Source organism: Sus scrofa, chromosome 5, assembly GCF_054392235.1.
Source record: "Sus scrofa isolate SSC_HxYL_T2T_F1_AM1 chromosome 5, Sscrofa_HxYL_maternal_Yorkshire_Landrace_v2.0, whole genome shotgun sequence".
Classification (NCBI taxonomy): Eukaryota; Metazoa; Chordata; class Mammalia; order Artiodactyla; family Suidae; genus Sus; species Sus scrofa.
Window position 1 is genome coordinate 71511034 of NC_139387.1, and position 19664 is coordinate 71530697.

Genomic DNA, 19664 nt, shown 5'->3' on the forward strand with positions numbered 1-19664 from the left:
CCAGCTTGAGTCCCAGCGCCTGTCATTGCTCACTAGCTCTGTGACGATGGGCAGGTGACTCTGAGTGTCGGCTACCTGGGGAACCCAAGTTCCACCTCCTGTGGAATCAGGCTGCATCATCTTTTACCTGGAAAGGGTAGGGGCTCCCAGGCACCCCAACAGTGGGGAGGCTTGGGGCTCGGTCTCACATTCCCTGGCTCCCTCTCGTTTGACTTTCCGCTGGGTTCCTGGCTCATGCAGCCTCTCAGGTCTATCCTTCTTGGTGGTAGTGACCTCGAGGCTTTCCCGCGGCACCTGTTCAGCTCTGCTTCCCAGGCGAACAAGTGACTGTTGACTTGATTTTTACATTCTTGAAAGCCTGGAAGAGCTACAATTTGCAGCTGCACCCAAGCTGCCTGGTTGCATGCGACCTGCTCCCCATCCAGCCTCCAGCAAACACCGCCACCTTCCACTCCCACCCCCACCCCCGGATGGGCGACCAGTGGTCAGGCACTCTTCTTGAATCCCCATGATGGGGAGGGAATGCCTTTGGGGAGGAATGTCCAGGGTTCCTCTCCCATTCCCAGGAGGGAGATGCCTTTGACTCAAGGCGAGGAAGCCATTTGGTTGGTCCTTGGCTCCCTGTGATAGCTGAGGGGCCTAGGAGAGACTGCAAACTGAAGGTTGTCACCAGGCTGTCCCATTTGTTTGCTTTTTCAGTATTGTTTTCCCCACACTCGTGGCATGCAGAAGTTCCCTGGGCCAGGGTTCAAACCTCAGCTACAGCAGTGACCCAAGTCGCAGCAGTGACAACGCCAAGTCATTAACTACTAGGCCATCAGGAAACTCTCAACATTTTATTATGGAAAATTTCAAACATACAGAGAGGTTGAACGACCAGGACAATGAACACCCATATATCCACCACTCCGATTCTGCTGTTAATGTTTGAGTCTATTGGGAGTTCCCATTGTGGCTCTGTGAGTTAAGAATCTAACTAGTGTCTAGGAGGACATGGGTTCAATCCCTGGCCCTGATCAGTGGGTTAAGGATCTGGTGTTGCTGCAAGCTGTGGCATAGGTCATAGATGCCCTTCAGTTCTGGCATTCCTGTGGCTGTGGTGTAGGCTGGCAGCTGCAGCTCTGATTCAACCCCTAACCTGGGAACCTCCGTATGCTGTGGGCATGGCCCCCCCCAAAAAAACCCAAACCAAAAAACAAACCCCCCACCTCGAAAAAACATCTTGAGTTCCCATTTTAGCTCAGTGGTTAAGAACCTGACTAGTATCCATGAAGACGCGGGTTCCATCCCTGGCCTCACTCAGTGGGTTAAGGATCTGGCGTTGCTGTGGCTGTGGTGTAGGCCAGCACTGCAGCTCCGATTCAACCCCTAGTCTGGGAATTTCCATGCACCACAGGTGTGGCCCTAAAAAGCAAAAAACCAAAAAAAACAAAAAAACAAAAAACCAACCCCCCCCAAAAAAAACCATTTGAGACATTTATTTTTGTTTCTCTTTTGATAATTTCTTGCTGTCAGAAAGTTTGCTGAACTTCCAAAGATCTGCTTGCTGCTGAAACTGTTGGAAGTGAACATGCAGTTCAGGGAAAACTCCTCTGTGGAAAAGGACAAAACTTTTCCCCTTGGTTGGCAGCTCCTTGCACCCTTGCCAGCCTTCATCTGGGGCTCTGCAGATGGTGGCTTGTGGGCTGTGTGGGATGGAGGGGGGCTGTGGGCCTTTCCTAACAGTGTATCATTCAAGACTCTGTTCTTAAACGGTTCCTTATTTGCATACAATGTTCCTCACTGATATCTTACAGAAACAAGTCTATATTCTGGCTCATTCTGATTGGTTTGGGATGCATGTGTACACACCAGGGTCGCTGTCCTCTAATAGCCCAGATCCAGCTCAGGCCCTGGTTGGGGGGGCTCCTCCTCCCAGACCTTGGCCGCAATCCCAAGGCAGCCCCTTCCGTAACTCTTTTTTTTGTCTTTTTGTCTTTTCTAGGGCTGCTCACGCGGCATATGGAGGTTCCCAGGTTAGGAGTCTAATTGGAGCTGTAGCCGCGGGCCTACACCACAGCCACAGCAGTGCATGATCCAAGCCACGTCTGCAACCTACACCACAGCTCACGGCAATGCCGGATCCTTAACCCACTGAGTGAGGCCAGGGATTGAACCCGCAACATCATCGTTCCTGGATTCGTTAACCACTGCGCAACGACAGGAACTCCTGTAACTCTTTTTATAGGCGGCCCCCGCCGTGGTGGCAGAACCTCATGTTAACAGACCTTCCTGGGAGTTTCCGTTGTGGCTCAGCAGATTAAGAACCCAACTAGTATCCATGAGGAGGTGGGTGTGATCCCTGGCCCCGCTCGGTGGGTTAAGGATCTGGCACTGCGGTAATCTGCATCAAAGTTCACAGACACGGCTCAGATCTGGTGTTGCTGTGGCTGTGGTGTAGGCTGGCGGCTATAGCTCCGATTAGACCCCTAGCCTGGGAACCTCCATATGCTGCGGGCGTGGCCCTAAAAAGACAAAAGCAAGACAAACAAAAAACAAACCTTGTATCTCCTGGACTTAGTTCCACAGATGCTCTTGCCTCCTCTTTTGCTGAGGAGCTGGGGCCCCCAGGCCCTGACCCTCCTAGGAAAAGCCACATTTCCTGAATCCCAAGGTTAACCTTTTCATCTAGGTCCCAGACCCCATTTCTTCAGGGGCTGAAGGCACTGTGCCCCCACCTTTGACCCCAGTTTCTCCAGCATCTTCCATCTCTGTCTTCATTGGCTGCCTTCATCTTCTCTCTTTCCATCATCTTCTCCATCTAAAGGCTGAGACTCAGACCATACTATTCCTTCCGGATCCTTCATCTCCTGTGGCCACTCAGTTATCTTTGCAAAGCAGAGCGGCCCGGCATAAGAGCTGGTTTTTGGGGACCAGTGGTGGGGGTGGGATGTCTTCATCAAGCAACAAAAATATTTCCTCCTGTCTCCCCGCCTTCATGTCAACTGCTGCCACCCACCGTTGTCTCTGTGTTTGCCCCTCACAGCAGAAGTGTCAGGGGCCATCTGATCATGAGTTTGGCTATTGAAACGTCTCTAACGGCCACGTCGATCACTTACTGTGTCCTTATTAAGGCGCCCCACCGAGTGAGGCACTTTACTTGTGGCATCTCTGAACTTCTCCAAGAGAAGCAGATTCAGTAAACGGAGGAGGGACTCAATAATCTCCATTTCATGGAGCTCCCATCAGGGCACAGTGGAAACGAATCCGACTAGGAACCATGAGGTTTCGGGTTCGAACCCTGGCCTTGCTCAGTGGGTTGGGGATCTGGCGTTGCCATGAGGTGTGGTGTAGGTCGAAGACTTGGCTTGAATCTGGCGTTGCTGTGGCTGTGGTATAGGCCAGTGGCTATAGCTCCGACTTGACCCCTAGCCTGGGAACCTCCATATGCTGTGGGTGCAGCCCTAAAAAAAGAAGACAAAAAAATTTTTTTTTATTACAGTATGGTTGATTTACAATGTTGTGCCAATTTCTACTGTGCAGTAAATTGATTCCATTTTATATATACACCTTCTTCTTCTTCTTCTTTTTTTTTTTTTTTGGTCTTTTTGCCTTTTCTTGAGCCACTCCCTTGGCATATGGAAGTGCCCAGGCTAGGGGTCGAATTGGAGCTATAGCCACCAGCCTATGTCAGAGCCACAGCAACGCGGGATCCGAGCCACATCTGCAACCTACACCACAGCTCACGGCAACGCTGGATCCTTAACCCACTGAGCAAAGCCAGGGATCGAACCCGCCACCTCGTGGTTCCTAGTCGGATTCGTTAATCACTGCGCCATAACGGGAACTCCTACACATTCTTTTTTATATTCTTTTCCATCATGGTGTGTCCCAGGAGATTGGATACAGTTCTCTGCGCTGTGCAGCAGGACCTCAGTGCTTATTCATTCTAAATGTAACAGTTTGCATCTACCAGCCCCATACTCCCCGTCTATGCCACTCTCCCTAACCCTTGGCAACCACACATCTGTTCTCTATGTCTGTGAGTTTGTTTCTGTTTTGTAGATAGGTTCATTTGGGCCAGATTTTAGATTCCACAAAGAAGTGATATCCTACGGTATTTGTCTTTCCTAGGAGAACATTTTAAATAACTCCTCTGAGAGTACCTGTCACCAATAGCTTACCTGGTGGCTTTGATTCCCTGTCTTACTGCCTGTATTTGATTTATGCCTCTTTTATCTTTATACTTCAATCGTAAATGCCCAGAAGGAAGGGGTCAGGTGTTTACATTCTCTTTAGAAGAGATGATCAGAGGGCTCTGTATCCAGGGGTCAGTCAGTATTTTCAGATGAATGGAGAGATAAGGGAGTAAATGAGATTTTTAGGGAGATTTTTGTTGCCCATTTTAAAAAAGGCTTTGGGGGGAGTTTCCCACAGAGATAAGATTATAGAGACGATGACTCTGAATACATTTTTGGGTCTTAATCACTATCCAGTTTAAATGATTTTTTTCTGTTTCAGGGGACTTCCAAGATGGCAAGAGAGTGGGCCTGTCTGTGTATCTTGGAGAATTTTTTGACATCCATGTGTTTGTCAATGGCACCGTGCTGCAGGGGGACCAAAGGTAAGACAGAGCCCAGAAGGCTGGAATTAGAAGGGGCCCTGGGGAGTCCCCTGGTACTCCCCCGATGTTTTTCAGAGGAAGCGGGAGCCCATCGAGAAGAAGTGGATGTGCCCAGAGGAAGTGGGGGCAGAGCAGGTGTCTGACTCCTGGACAGGCCCTCAGCCTCCACACCGTGGTCTGACCTGCAGCGTAGGGTTGGGTGGGGGTGGTGGAGCGACATCGTGAAAACGGATGAGAAGCCTGAGCTCTTCCTGTCTCTCCAGCATCTCCACGCCCTATGCCAGCAAAGGGCTGTATCTGGAATCCCAGGCTGGGTACCACACGCTGTCCAGCGAGGCCTACGGCTTTGTGGCCAGAATTGATGGGAGCGGCAACTTTCAAGTCCTGCTGTCAGACAGATACTTCAACAAGACCTGCGGGCTCTGTGGCGACTTTAACATCTTCTCTGAAGATGACTTTAAGACTCAGGAGGGTAAGCTTTCCTGGGATGCTCTTTCTGGAACGTGTGGCTTCCCTGCTCACGAGCTTTCACTCGGCCCCCTCCCTGAGCATTCCAGCCTCCCCATGTCCTCACCTCCGTTTATGCCACCAACCTTCTCTCTTAGCATTCCTCCTCACTGCCTAGACCCTCTGTCATGCCAGACCTTGGGGCTCCTTAGACCTGACTTGGTTCAGCTTTGAATGCCCCACATGGTAGACAGTTGCTAAGGGCTGCACGGTTTGGACAGATCCTCCTGAGCCACTAAGATGGGACTTCACAGATAAAATCTATAAAGAGGGGTTCTCCATACTTGCTCCCAATGTGGTCTGTGCACGTGTTCACTTCATGAACAACAGAATATATTACAGACAATGTGAAAACCACTGCTAAGATTTATTCTTATAATTTCTTTTCTTTTCTTTCTTCCTTTCTTTTTTTTGCTTTTTATGGCCACACTTGTGCCATATGGAAGTTCCCAGTCTAGGAGTCAAATCGGACCTGCAGCTGCCGGCCTACACCATAGCCTCAATAACACGAGCTCCTTAACCCACTGAGCGAGGCCAGGGATCGAACCCACATCCTTATGGATGCTAGTCGGGTTCTTAACCTGCTGAGCCACAACGGGAACTCCTGGTAATTTCAATTACATAAACTTTTTTTTTTTTTTTTTTTTGGCTTTTTAGGACTGAACCCATGGCACATGGATGTTCCCAGGCTAGGGGTCCGATCAGAGCTGTAGCCACTGGCATACACCACAGCCACAGCAATGTGGGATCTGAGCCGCGTCTGTGACCTCCATCAGAGCTCACAGCAACTCTGGATCCTTAACCCACTGATTGAGGCCAGAGATCAAACCCACAACCTCATGGTTCCTAGTTGGATTTGTTTCCATTGCGCCACGATGGGAACTCCGCTGTCAGTTTTCTTTGATATCACCTTAGCTGCACCACGCCAACTTTGTTATATAAATGCTCTCATTTTCATTTAGTTCCATGAATTTTCTAATTTCCATTTTGAGTTCTTTCTCAACCTATTAAATATGTTTAAAGTTTTTAAATGTTTAGAATGTTTAAAGTTATCTTTCGTAAGTAAACTGACTTCTTTTTTTTTTTTGTCTTTTGTTGTTGTTGTTGTTGTTGCTATTTCTTGGGCCGCTTCCGCGGCATATGGAGGTTCCCAGGCTAGGGGTCGAATTGGAGCTGTAGCCACCGGCCTACGCCAGAGCCACAGCAACGCGGAATCCGAGCCGCGTCTGCAACCTACACCACAGCTCACGGCAACGCCGGATTGTTAACCCACTGAGCAAGGGCAGGGACCGAACCCGAAACCTCATGGGTCCTAGTCGGATTCGTTAACCACTGCGCCACGACGGGAACTCCTAAACTGACTTCTGATTCAAATTAGAAACTTCGGGAGATTCATTTGCAGGATGGTACATGATCTTTTTCGTAACTGTTCTATGGGTGCTCCAACAGAATGTTTTCTGATTGGTGCCAGATTCTGCATCTTTTTTGTTGCACTACTTTTGTTAATTGTGTTATTCAAGTCTACTTCTTCTTCTTCTTCTTTTTTTTTTTTTTTTTTTTTTACTACTTTTTGTCTGTTTTATCTACTCATGGCTATCTGAAGAATGCCACAATGAACATGAGTGTACAAATATCTTTCTAAGACCCTGCTTCCTATTCTTTTGGATGGACACTCAGAAATGGAATTGCTGGACCATGTGGCAATTCTTTGGGGACATACATACCCTTTTCCAGTGGCTCTGCCATCATACATTCCGCCAACAGTGCAAAATTCCCCATTTCTCACATCCTCACTGACCCTTATTATTTTCTGGGTTTTGGGATAGCTGCCATCCTAACAAGTGCGAGGGGGTATTTAGATAGAGGTTTTTGTGTGGACATGTGCTTCGGTTTCTCTGGGAAAATATTTAGGAGTGGGATTCGTGGGTGGTGTGACAAGCATGTGTTTAACCCGAGGGGAGACACTCAAGGTAGTAAAGGGGTGGAGAATGTTCTTCGCGGAGGGAGGAAGGCGTGCAAATGCAGGGGAAGTGAGAGTGGGTGGGCTTATTCCTCATCGCTTTTCCTGCCCATCCATCCAGCCGTGCTGAGCAGATCCCCGCCCTAGACGCCTGAGTTTGACTCCAAAGACAGTTGTTGCGTCAGGGCATCACAGACCTAGAGATCTTCCTCAGAAGTCCCAGGCCTCATGACCGTGGCTTCATTCTCCTGGAACTTTTTCCGCAGGGACCCTGACCTCGGACCCCTACAGCTTTGCCAACTCTTGGGCTCTGAGCAGCGGGGAGCAGCACTGCCAGCGGGCAGCCCCTCCCAGCATCTCGTGCAACATCTCCTCTGAAACGCAGAAGGTGGGTCCACCCAGGCGGGATGTGGTCTGGGAGGTGTGGGTCTGCCGAAGTCACGAGGCAGGATGACATCCGGTGCGGCCCCAGGTCCTCCATCCAGGGCCTGCCTCTCTGGGTCCCTCCAGCTTCTCAAGGTGCCACGGGTCCCTTTCCTCCTAAAAACCAACGGTGGCTAGAGTCTGGTTGACTCTAGTTCTAATATTATCCTGGGCCTGGAACTCTAAAGATGGGCCTGGTGAAATGAATGGGTACGGTGAGTGACTATACTTTTCTGTTTTACACTCCAGTGTCCTCTTGTCCGCAAACAGCCCCATTGTCACCTGCCTGAAATTCTGCAGGAGAAAACCATTCCTTTTTAAGTGCCCACTACGTGGTTGTCATAAAGTACAAATAGGGGCAAGGGCCACCCCCCCCAAAGTTTTCACCAGCAGGAAAGGGGTTACTTTACATTTGGGTGGGGGAGGGGGGAAGCTGGGGGAGGGGGAGGGACAGGGATGGGGCTGAATATTGCAACAGTTTCCTGAGGCTGTGATAGCAGAGCTATTGTGGAACCTCCCATTGTGCTTCTTTGTGGGGGGTGTTAGGAGGGTGATGCTTTGGGTGGGGGAAGACCTCCCTCCATGGACAACCCCCCCTTGGGACCAGGCTGCCTGGGCTGAGCGGGGAGGGAGCAGCCTGGCCCCGGATGAGGCGGGGCCCTGTCAGCGCCTCATCGTGACGGCGCATGGACTGCCCCGTCCAGACTGCACTCAGAGACTCCCCGTCTGGGGACCAGGTTCCGTGGAGGTGTGAACTGAGTCTGGCCCTTGCCATCAGCCTCTGCTTGGATTAAATCATGAGCCACTGCTGCTGCTGACCCGTAGCACCCCAGAGGGGAGCCCAGGGTGGAAATCAGGAGTGAGCCGCTCCGTTTCCCTTGTAGCTTAGCAGGTTAAGTCCTCAATGTTGTCTCTCTGAAGACGTGGGTTAAGGATCCAGCCTTACCCCAAGCTGTGGTGTAGGTCACAGATGCAGCTCGAATCTGGGTGTTGCTAAGGCTGTGGTGCTGCAGGTCGGCAGCTGCTTTGGCTCATGATTTAATCCTGATGGCAAGTGCCAAACTCCAGTTCTCAGAGGTGTTGTTAGGTCAGGTTTCCTGGAAGCAGACCCTGTGATGGAGGCTCATGTGCAGGGAGTGGCTGGGGAGAGTCTCAGGGAGTGGGAGAGGCTGGGCTGGGCTCGGGGAGAAGCTGAATGTCTCGCGGTTACAGCTGAGGGCTCTGCTGGTCCCTCGAGGAGCGCTAAAGCTGGGGTGGCCCAGCTGGGATGGCCAGTAGGTCCCTGGATGTAGGCTACCGCTGGGCAAGGAGGCATGACAGGTCCCTTGGACCAAGGGCAGTGGCTTCAGAGTGGCTGGGCTGTGAGCCCCTAGCAGCCAATGCTCAGCCTCTGCTGGCTGAGACCTTCTGCTCTGCAGGCATCTACACTGCACCCAACATCCCCTGTAAAGCAGGCTACTTAATAGCACCCCCTCCCTGACTCCCATCCAGGGGGCAATCATGTAGGTCTAACCCACAGCCCTGCAGGAAGAGGGTGCCCCCCCACTGCCTCCGCCGGCCCCAACTGTACCCAGGACCATTGCCATGACAGGACCTGACAGGCCAAATAAGCCATTCGCCTGGGCATGTGCGATTCTGCAGAGCGATGAGGAAGCCAAAGCCAGAGGAGGTAAAGTCGCTGCCACCGGAGTCACCAGCTAATGTTGGGGGTCAGAGTTCACCCTCTGTTCGACTCCCATCTCTGTCCGGGCTGCATCACCTCAGCCACTCAAGTGATTTCTACCCTTGAGTTTTCCTTCAGGAGCTGAGCTCCATAATTCTTGAGATGCTTTTCAGCTCTATTTTATTTATTTAATTTTTGCTTTTTGCTTTTTAGGGCCGCACCCGTGGCATATGGAGGTTCCCAGGCTAGGGGTCAAATGGGAGCTACAGCTGCCGGCCTACACCACAACCACAGCAACGGGGGATCTGAGCCACTTCTGTGATCTACACCAAAGCTCATGGCAATGCCAGATCCTTAACCCACTGAGCGAGGCCAGGGATCGAATCCACAACCTCATGGTTCCTAGTCAGATTCCTTTCTACTGTGCTACGATGGGAACTCTGAGATGACTTTCAGCTCTAAAGCTCTTTGTGTGTTTCTTTGGATTGGGCTAAAGGGGCAGTTTATAACAGGTCTCACTAAAGTGTCAGTGGGTGGATGGGTGCAAATTCGGTGGTTTTATTCCCTCCATGGCAACCACCCCACATCCTTCGCTTGTAGAACCAAGTCTACATAAGAAAAGAAAATCCAGCCCTCTCCTACTCCCTCCAGAATTGAAGGGAGGGAGGGAGGGAACACACACACACACACACACACACACACACACACACGTGCACATATGCACAGATCCCTTCCTTAGCCTAAAAACTTTGTTATAGAAAGTGAGTCTTTTCCATATGCATGCAACAATCTGATCTTCTGAACCAAGGAGCATGTCAGGCCCAGGAAAATACTCTGGGTGATGCTCAACCCAGCTGCCAACTGTAAACACAATTTCCAACCTATCAACAAGTTCCTTCCCACTGCCTCTTTTTCTTGGGTTTCTAGTGTTTCAGAGGTGCTAGGTTTTCCGGCTAGTCTGTAAACATCTGTGTCACCTGGAATGTGGCCCAGTACTAGCAATGACAAAGGCAGACCAAGGTCTAACCCCAGAGCAGGGGGAGGGAGGGAAGGATGTCAGAGTGGGGAAGGGGGTCATTTCCTCCTCTTTCCAGAAAGACTTTGAAATAGCAGACGCTTGCCCTTGGGGCTCCTCGAGGGAGCTTTCCCAGCCCTGGGTTTCTGCCTTGGGCTACAGGTCCAGGATTGGGGTCAGGTCACTTTGTAACTTTGTAACTCTTGCCAAGACTCTTGCCTGCCCAGAGCCTCAGTTTCCACACATGTTAAACAGGCACAGGACTAATACCTGCTGCTGAAAGAATACGAGAGAGCCGTGTTTAGCCCCTAGGTCTCCATCCTAGGAGCTGTCATTGTTGTCATCATCACTTATGGACTCCTGGCATCCTCCTGTGTCTGTGTTAACCCCAGAGTGGCCACGCTTGGAGAGTGGGAGAGGGAGAGACAGGCCAAGTGCACACAATACTTTAAGAGGAAGCTCAAAATATTCATTCATTCGCTCCTCTCCTCCTCTCAGTTATAACCCCATTTCTTCTGGGGAGCTGAGCACGGCTTGGGGGGAGGAGAGCCAGGTGCCTAAACACACAGCCATGGAGGGTGGGGAAATGCAGAAGCCAGCTATTCTTCTGGAGCTGCTTATAACCCAGGCACATTTCCCAATGAGGACACTTGTAGAATGGTGGGCAGCGGGGAGGGGAGGAGGTGGATTTTATCATCTTTCTTTTATTCTCAAATGCACATCCATGGTTGGCCGGTGTCTCCTGCCCCTCGGTGTTCTCTAGGCAGCGGTGGCATGGGGTGGGGGGAATGGTGAGGTGGGTGGGGACAGGGAGGTACCTCTGAGGCCATGGGCTTTGTCTCACTTTATTTTGCAAACACAGGCAGCACAGTGTTAGCTCAGAACAAGTGTTCCCACTCTCGGAGTACAAAGGAATACTCTCATTTATCCCTAAGAAGTGGGAGGTGAAGCCAGGGTTTTCCGTCGGGGGGAACCCAATACTGAGGCCCAGTAGAGAGGGGAGCCAGGCACTCTGCCTCCCTAAGACAGAGGGGGGCAGGGAGGGGAGGGTCAGAAAGGCCTGGCCTCTCTCCCAGGTGACTTTGGAGGTTCAGCTGCACACTTTCTACTCACTTTGTCTCCCGGGGGTGTTCAAGTTCTTACTAACCAGTGCCCTGGGAACAAACCCCAGATGCTCAGGTCTCCCAAGGCACAAGCTCCTTCTAGCTCAGGACACCTGTTTCAGGCTGTTTACCTGAGAAGGGGGGCCTGGCTTTGTCTCAGCCAATTAGGTTGTGTTTGCCTACGAGTGGGCCGCCCTTATTGGCCGGGAAGCACAAAGATGGCTCCTGGGAGGTGATTAATGCAGTCTTTGGAATTGTCCACAGCCAGCTTCGTCCCGAGGGGCCCCTGGGTTCAGAAGTCTGGTCTGGTAAATGGGCATCATTTACAAGGGTCTGCCACTGTGGCTCCAAGGCACATTTACAGCGGCAGAGTGTGCGTCGGGGAGACGGCACTGACCCAAGAGCTTTCTTGAGGCCGCCAGAATCTATTCTCCCACTTCTCTGGTGCTTTCTCTTTCCAAGGCATCGGCTCATTCTGAGAGCCAGGTCATATTACTTATTCCCAGGGGGAATGAATGTTTCCTTGTTATGCCAACAAAACCCGGAGCCTCTCTCAATCAGGAGGGATAAAGGCTTGTTTGATTGCATGCAGATTTGCAGGCTTTTATCAGCTTTTCAGAGGGCAGCAAGTCTGGAGTCTGGAGCTCAGGCTACAGACCTAGCAATCAAAAGCACCAAGCTATAGATGCTCCAGTAATTGATGTTAGTTTGTGGGTAACTCTACTAAACAATGAACATTTTAGGAAGATCCCTAGGTCACTTAAAAAAATTTAAATTCTGTCCATCTGGGGAATGTCACTTAGTGCTGAACCTTATACAGGGATCTTGTTTTTGTCCTGCAGTCCTGTCTGTACCATGAAGTCCCCGGCTTCAGGAGGCTGTATGTGGGATGCAGCTAGTCCATACGATGCTCTTGCTAATTGGAAAAAGGCACCCCCCTTTTCAGGACATTTTACCATCACCTGCTGGGAAATGGCCTTAGTAAATATTATAAATGTACACAGAATGTAGGTACCCAGGCATGATGTCTAATGGGAATGGTGTAGCCTTGGGTGTGACTTGCAGAACTCTCCGTGATGGCTATGACCTTGGCCTTGCTTCCACTGGGGGGTGTAGTGGCTACGACCCTGCTGCTCCTCGGAATCACCTCTTCCAGAGTGGGAGGGCCTGCTCCTGCTTTTGCTGCTGCTGTCTGAATGGGAGGCCACTTCTGTTATCAAGCCCTGCTGCTGCCTGCTCCAAAGTCAATACACAAGAGGCAAGGGGTGGTAGAAACAGAAAGATTCCTCTAATCAGAAAGCTGGCAGTCTCGGGGAGAAGGCCAACTTGTATCCCCAAACCAACTCTGAGGATTTTGCTCAGCCCTGTTTTTTTTTTTTTTTTTTTTTTCTTTAGGGCTGCATCTGTGGCATATGGAGGTTCCCAGGCTAGGGGTCGAATGAGAGTGCAGCTGCTGGCCTACACCACAGCCACAGCCATGCCAGATCCGAGCCCCATCTGCAGCCTACACTGTGCAGCTCCTGTTTTTAAAGGGAAAAGGGGGAAGTAAGAGTGAATCCTGGAGATAGTTCAGGGTCATTGCCGTCTCTCACTGTGTGCAGACATTGAGTCCTTGTGATCTTTCTTTAGATGCTGTGTTGCTCATGTGGTTTGTTCGTGAGATGACTGAAGGGGAGGCTGGGGAAAGAGCTGCTCATCTGTTAGTTGCTTATTCTTCAGTTCGAGTTCTTTGATCTGTGGAAAGAACCAACAGGTTAGGCAATGGATTGTGTGATCAAGAGATCTGAAAGATGTGCTTGGGCTGGAGGTGAGTTATAACACAGCCCTGCTAACGTGACAAGAGAAAAGGCATCTCTTGAAGGAGCTCTTCCTGCAAAAACTGCTTATACTCTCCTGCCCCTGGTCCAGAGAGTTCTCTCCATCTACCACCTCAGGGCTGGTTCTCAAGATGACCAGTCTTTCTTTTCATTGCTGTTAGGAGCCTCAGACTCCTGATAACTCAGAGTGAGATGAGACCCCAGAAGCTATCTGCATGAATGAGCCCTGCCAGCTCGACCCTGATAGGCAGGTGGGGTGCAACCTGGACTTTAAGTCAAGTCTTTTAAACATGCTTGCTGGGTTCTTTTCCAGCCATCGTGCAGAGCCCGGTCCTATGCAAACCTTTCCTGGCTCCCTGAGAAGTCACCCCTTTCTCTCTCTCCCCAGTTGAAGGTGAAAACCTCCCTCAAGGTGCCCTTGAACTCTGGAGAAGCGAGATCCTTGCCCTCTGATTTCTCCAGGTCTTTTTCAGGCGTTCACATGCAGCTTTAGTCCCATCAGTCACCTAAGAATCCCAGGCGGCCTGTTTTCCGCAGGCTCCGACTTTGGTGTTTATTTGGTGACCCCAATCCTTATTCTTTCTGTTGTCTGGCTGCTCCCATCGGCGCATTTTCTCCCCCTTTCTCCTCTGAAAGAGCCTGCTGCTCACCTGTCATTCCTCCTCCCCCAGGAAGTCACCTGTTCCTGCCAGAGCTAACATTTGTAAATACTCCGTGTTTACTTTGAATGTAGGGAACATGCCCCCTCCACAGCACAAAGAGGCCCACGAAATACCCATCCTGTGGGGACAATTCACTCTTCACATCCTCATGAAATGTTGCCCAAGTCTTTCATTTGCAAAATTTGTATCCAGCTCTTTCTATGGTCTCGGCTCACAGTCGCCTGGAGGGAGGTGATTTCGTGGATGGGGAGGCGGGGCTGGGGTCGCTGGCCACGCCCACTCCTGAATCCCTGCTTCCTCTCCCTGCCGCCTCCACCCTCACGTCATTGAGGGACGTGGCCTGAAATAGACTTTTCTAGGAGACTGGGAAGAATTTTGTTACCTTCATTTACTTGGTGGAATAGTTTTGATTCATGGAGACCGACTGTGGTCAGAGAGTTAATCCAGGGGAGGTCAGTACATCTCAAGAAGAGATCCTTGTAACCCAGGAGCCCCAAAGGAGTTAGTTGTCAGGTGACAGCCCTGTGACTTGATGTGGTTGTACAGATGGTGCCCACCCACTGTGTCCCAGGGATGCTTAGCTCCTAGCTGGGGTTTGAACATAAGTACACACACACACACACACACACACACACCAGATATACATATAGTCACAGGAACACACGTACACACACACCCACACATATCTACGTATACATACACACCAGATACACACACATATGTCACGGTCTGTGCATGTTGGTTGGAAAAGTTTTTCCAGATTCAAAGCAACGTGAAGAAAAGACAATTTTATTGAGGCAAGAGATGCTGTTAACACAGCGGGCTGACTGCTTGATAATCAGGGTGTGCGGACCCCGGGTACATGGTGTCTGTTTTTATAGCCCAGGGAGAGGTGAGGTCTCAGGATACACCTGCTGACCTGCTCATTGGTTGGAAAGAGGGGTCTTACAATACACTTGCTGGTTGGTTGGGGGTGTATAAGGCCCCAGTAGGGGCGGGGTGAGGCGTGGGCCATGTACCTTTCCTAGTAGGGCAGGAAGGGGTAGGCAGCTTGCTTGAGGTGGGACATCGGGCATTACAATGAGATGGGGCCCACAAGGGTCTGGTGATTCTTGTTTTGCCCAGAGGCTTTGAGTTCTAGCTCCTTGAGGAGGACTTGAGGTCCAACAGCATGCACACATAGACACCTACACACACCTACGCACACATATATACACACTCACACCAGATACACACACACACCCACACACACACACACACACATACACAATACATATCCACGCACACTCACACATGTTCCCTTTTTGCAGAAAGGACCGCTCTCTCAAGTCATCAGTAGGCTAAGGAGTGAGGATTTATTTGGGGTGCTTTGTCAAGACCCAAGAATCCATATGGTGGGCCCTGGTTTCACTTGCTCTGCCGTGTCCTCACGTACCTGCTTCCCTGCTCTGCAGCTCAGCCTCCCTCTGAAGACAAGCAGAGCCCTGCCTGACCCTGACGCAATAAGCATCCTTTCCTTTCAAGCCAATTCCCTCCCCTACCCGAGTGCAGGGTGGGAGCAGAGTCCGTGAGCTTCTGTGCTTTTGGTGGGATGGTGACCTTGGCCCCTGTGCCTTTGGGGGGTCTGGTCTCTTGGCAGAGGTCAGGGGCTGCCACAGGGTTTCAAGATTTCTCTCAGATGAAGCAGAACGTGGCCTTTCAGGGTCCGTGGCAATCCCTGGGGGAGGCTGTCAGGTCCTAGGTCTCAAGCTTTCAGTGCCAATGCTGCCCTGACCCAGCAATCTCAAAACCCTTCTGCAAAACGTCTCCTAAGGGGCTTTCCTTCCCTCCTTTTGATGAGAACAGGAGCCTGAGGTGCCCACCAGCACGTGCTTATTCAGATGTTTGTACCCTAAGGCAGATTTGCCATCTCATTTAGAGACAAGACCCAGAGAAGGCATTGAATGGCCCTGACAGAGAATGACGCGATGCTCTTCTTGGGTCAGAAAAGGACGAAGTGGGGCCACAGCTCTTATCCCAGAGTTGATTCCTTCCTGAGCCGCAGCAGGGTGGGCAGAGTGGTTCCAAGCCCAGAGCTTGGCCAGAACCCAAACTGAGCACTCGAGGCTTGTGCTAGAACCTTGACCTCCTGGCCAGCTGGGGCCCTGCCCTGATCCCTGGGAACTGCTCCCAGGCTGCCTGAGGACAATGGGGCGGAGGGGAGATGGGCCCTTTGGAGGGCTCTGTGGCCACCTCTCTCAGCACTGGGGACTTTAGTGACATAGCCAGTCACCCTGCTTCTCACAAGGGCTGTAGCCCAACTGTCTCAGAGAGAGGAGAGTCCAATTCCACAGAAACCATCCATGTAGTGGAAATCTATCAGCCAGTTTCATGGGGTCTTTTGGAGCCAGATCTTGGAAGGTGAGTGGGAATCCAAGGCCATGCAGAAGTGAGAAATAGAACCAGCCACCCTCTCCCAGCCATCCTTGCAGGCTGACCAATGAAAACTCTGCCCTGCCAGAGGAGGGAAGGAGTTGTGGGGGGGAATGTGGGGAGGGGGAGTTGGGGAGGGTGGGAGGGTTGGGGGGAGTGAATTCTAGAACCCACTGCTTTGGGCCCGTTCAGGCGCAGGCATCTCCAGACCTCCTCCAGAGGCAGCACCCACCCCAGAGCCTGGCTGAACAATCTTGCACTTTATCTATTAGCCTATTTGTTTTCTTTGCTCACTTCAGACCTAGGAATGCCCCCTGCCCTTCTCCTTCCTCAGCTGTTTGGGAAACAACACAGGAGCTAAGTTCCAGATTTCTTGCTACCGTTTTTTTCCTCCTCTCTCCCCTTCCTCGCCCCCCCCCACCTGCCCCTGGGGAGCTGTTCTTCTCTCTCCCTCTCCTCCTCCCTCCAACTGGCTTGTCATCTCCAGGGAGGAGGCCTGGCCTTCTTTAATGAACTGAAAATGTGATTGAGCTGGGCCCCAGTTGGGTCTGCACACCCACCCAGGCAGGGTGAGGTCATTGCTTGATGGGGCCGGGCTGGCACTCTCTCGCCAGCCTCTGGCACCACAGACAAGAGATGCAGGAACAGAGAAGTAGCCACTGCCAGGCATTGGAGCCAAGGAGATGCTGGAAGTGAATTAGCTGACCCTTTTTTGGTCTTTCTGCCACAATGGTTTAGCAGAGAGCTGAGGAGAAGCCATTTTCAAGCTCTTTGGCTAGTATTGACAGCAAGCCAAGGATAATAGTTATCAGCACTTAATTGCCTTCCTTGTGCAATCTCATTGGCTTTTATTTTGCAGCCATGTCTGAGGCAGGCATTGTTAGCAGTGTTAGGACTAGGTTCCACCGTGACAGGACAGGCCTGCACAGTAGAGAAGTGTTATTTGTCTCCTGTGGTCAAGGAGCTCGAGAAGGTATGGATGCCAGGGTGTTGGGATGAAGGGTCCTTCTGTCTCATTTCTCTGACGTCCTCAGCCTCATGGCCCAAAAGGGTGGCTTAAGTGCCAGGTATCACAACCACATTCTAGCAGTAGGAAGAGGAGGGTTGAAGAAAGAAGCACCCCCTCCTTTTGAGGCCACTTCCTGGGAGTTGTGCCCAACCCTCCTGGTTATGTTCTGGGGGCGCAGCTGAGTCATGCGGCCACTCCCAGCTGCAAGGTAGGCTGAGAAATGGAATCTTTATTCCCGGTGGCTGTGTACCCAGGGCAAGATTGAAAACCAAGGTTTTTCCAACCAAGAGGGAAAGCAGAAATATATTCTGGGCAACCTTCAATCTCTTCCACAATCTCCCTCTTTTATGGGTGAGGAAACCAAGGTGCAGAGAGGGGAGATAGTTTTCCTGAATTAGTTGCAGGAAAGGGGACCCCTTCTAGGGACTGAGAATGGGCTCTTGTCTAACACTCCTCGGAAATGAATTGCCCAAGGAGATGCATGTGCTGCCAAAGCAAGACTTTAATTGGGAAGGGGCGCCCGGGCAGAGTTGAGGGAACCCCGGGGAACTGCTCTGCCACATGGCTCGGTGCTTCAGGTTTTACGGGAATGGGGTGAGTTTCCGGTTGTCTCTGGCCAATTACCTTTGCTTGGCCCATCCTTGGTCTGGCTCAGGGTCCTTCGAGGTGGCACGTGCACCTCTCAGCCAAGAGGGATTCCAGCGCCAAGGATCCTGGGAGGTGGGTCATTTCCTCCCTTGTGTTGGCCCCTCCCCAGTCCTCCTGGTTAGTTTTCAGGGCAGCATCGTGCTCCTTATCAGGGCCTCCTGTTGTGAGACAACTCAAGCAAGTGGCTTTTATGGGGCCTGGCCAAGGTGGGCGGTTTTGGTCACTGTTCTCTAACAGACTCACTCAATTTGTAAGTGACGGGGTTGGGACTCCAGACCAACCATGCTTCTGAAACCTGGGCTATAGCCGCCGTATGACCCTGTCTTTTAATTTGAACCAGAGGAAATAAGATGGAGAGGGTGGGAGCATCAGGGGCGAGGAAGACCGGGTGAGTTGTGGCTTGGTGGCAGGGTTTGCGTCCTGCTCAGTGACTCCTTCACCAGTACAGCTGTTGGCTAACTAGTTAGACTGAGGGCCCCTTTATACTCTTTTTTTTTTTTTTTTTTTTGCCTTTTCTAGGGCCGCAGCCATGGCATATGGAGGTTCCCAGGCTAGAGGTCTAGTCGGAGCCTTAGCTGCCCGCCTACGCCAGAGCCACAGCAACGCTGCATCCGAGCCACGACTGTGACCTACAGCACAGCTCACGGCAATGCCAGATCCTTAACCCACTGAGCAAGGCCAGGGATCGAACCGGAAACCTCATGGTTCCTGGTCGGATTCGTTAACTCCTGCACCATGAAGGGAATTCCACCCCTTTGTACTCTTAAAAATAATGAAGGATGCCAAAGAGTCTGTGTTTATATGGGTTGTATCTGTTGATATTTACCCTTTTAAATACTAAAATGGAAAATTTTAAAAACACACAAATTCAGTTAAAAATAAGAAACATTACCTTTAACATGAATACCATCTCTTCAATAGAAATGACTATAAATTCCAAACCCAAAAAAGTTTGGGGGGGGGGGAATGGCGTTGTTTCGCAGTTTTGCAAATGTCTTTATTGTCTGGCTTGAGAGAAATCAGCTGTAATCTCACATTTGCTTCTGTAGTCTGTTGTCATATCACACAGCCTGTAGCCTCTGGAAAATTCCACTGTGCATTTGCAAAAGCAGGAGAGCAGAAAGGTCAGATAACATCTCGGTTTTATTGTGATAAGAGTTTTGACCTCCCGTATCCCTGAAAAGATCTTGGGAGTCAGTAGAGTGTTCCTGATACTTTGAGAACTGCTGACTTAGTGAGTTCTTTACTCCCTCCAAGCCTCAGTTTCCAAATCGGAAAGACTGTCTTGAGCCTTTCTCTGAGGAGAAAGTGTTCTTTAAAGGGGGGGGTGGGTCTTCAGGAGTTCCCGTCGTGGCGCAGTGGTTAACGAATCCGACTAGGAACCATGAGGTTGCGGGTTCGGTCCTTGCCCTTGCTCAGTGGGTTAACGATCCGGCGTTGCCGTGAGCTGTGGTGCAGGCCGCAGAGGCGGCTCGGATCTCGCATTGCTGTGGCTCTGGTGTAGGCTGGTGGCTACAGCTCCGATTAGACCCCTAGTCTGGGAACCTCCATATGCTGCAGGAGCGGCCCTAGAAAAGGCAAAAAATAAATAAATAAATAAAGGGGTCTTCAGACCTCGGAAGGGCCCGTTGGTGGGAGTGGGTGATGTGGTGGTCTTTGAGACAACCTTATGAGTTGGGTAACAGAGCGCGCATCCACCCTGGAGGTGGTGGAGGGGATTCGTCTGCTTCTCCTTGACGCTGGGGGATGGGCGGAGAGTCGTGGGATAGGGGTGGGGGTGGTGGCGTTGTCCAGCCTGGGGTTCTACAGATTAACAGCCTTGGGTGGGTAGTGAGAAGCCAG

At 51.1% G+C, this 19664-nt stretch overlaps 1 protein-coding gene across 1 annotated transcript in view; it reads left to right on the forward strand.

The window, feature by feature from the left end:
• The window catches only part of VWF (von Willebrand factor), a 139241-nt gene that overhangs the window by 11096 nt on the left and 108481 nt on the right, over positions 1-19664 (forward strand). Inside the window, 3 exon segments of the mRNA NM_001246221.1 lie at positions 4501-4603; positions 4867-5075; positions 7337-7458. Of these exon segments, the coding sequence (NP_001233150.1) occupies positions 4501-4603; positions 4867-5075; positions 7337-7458 (434 nt within the window).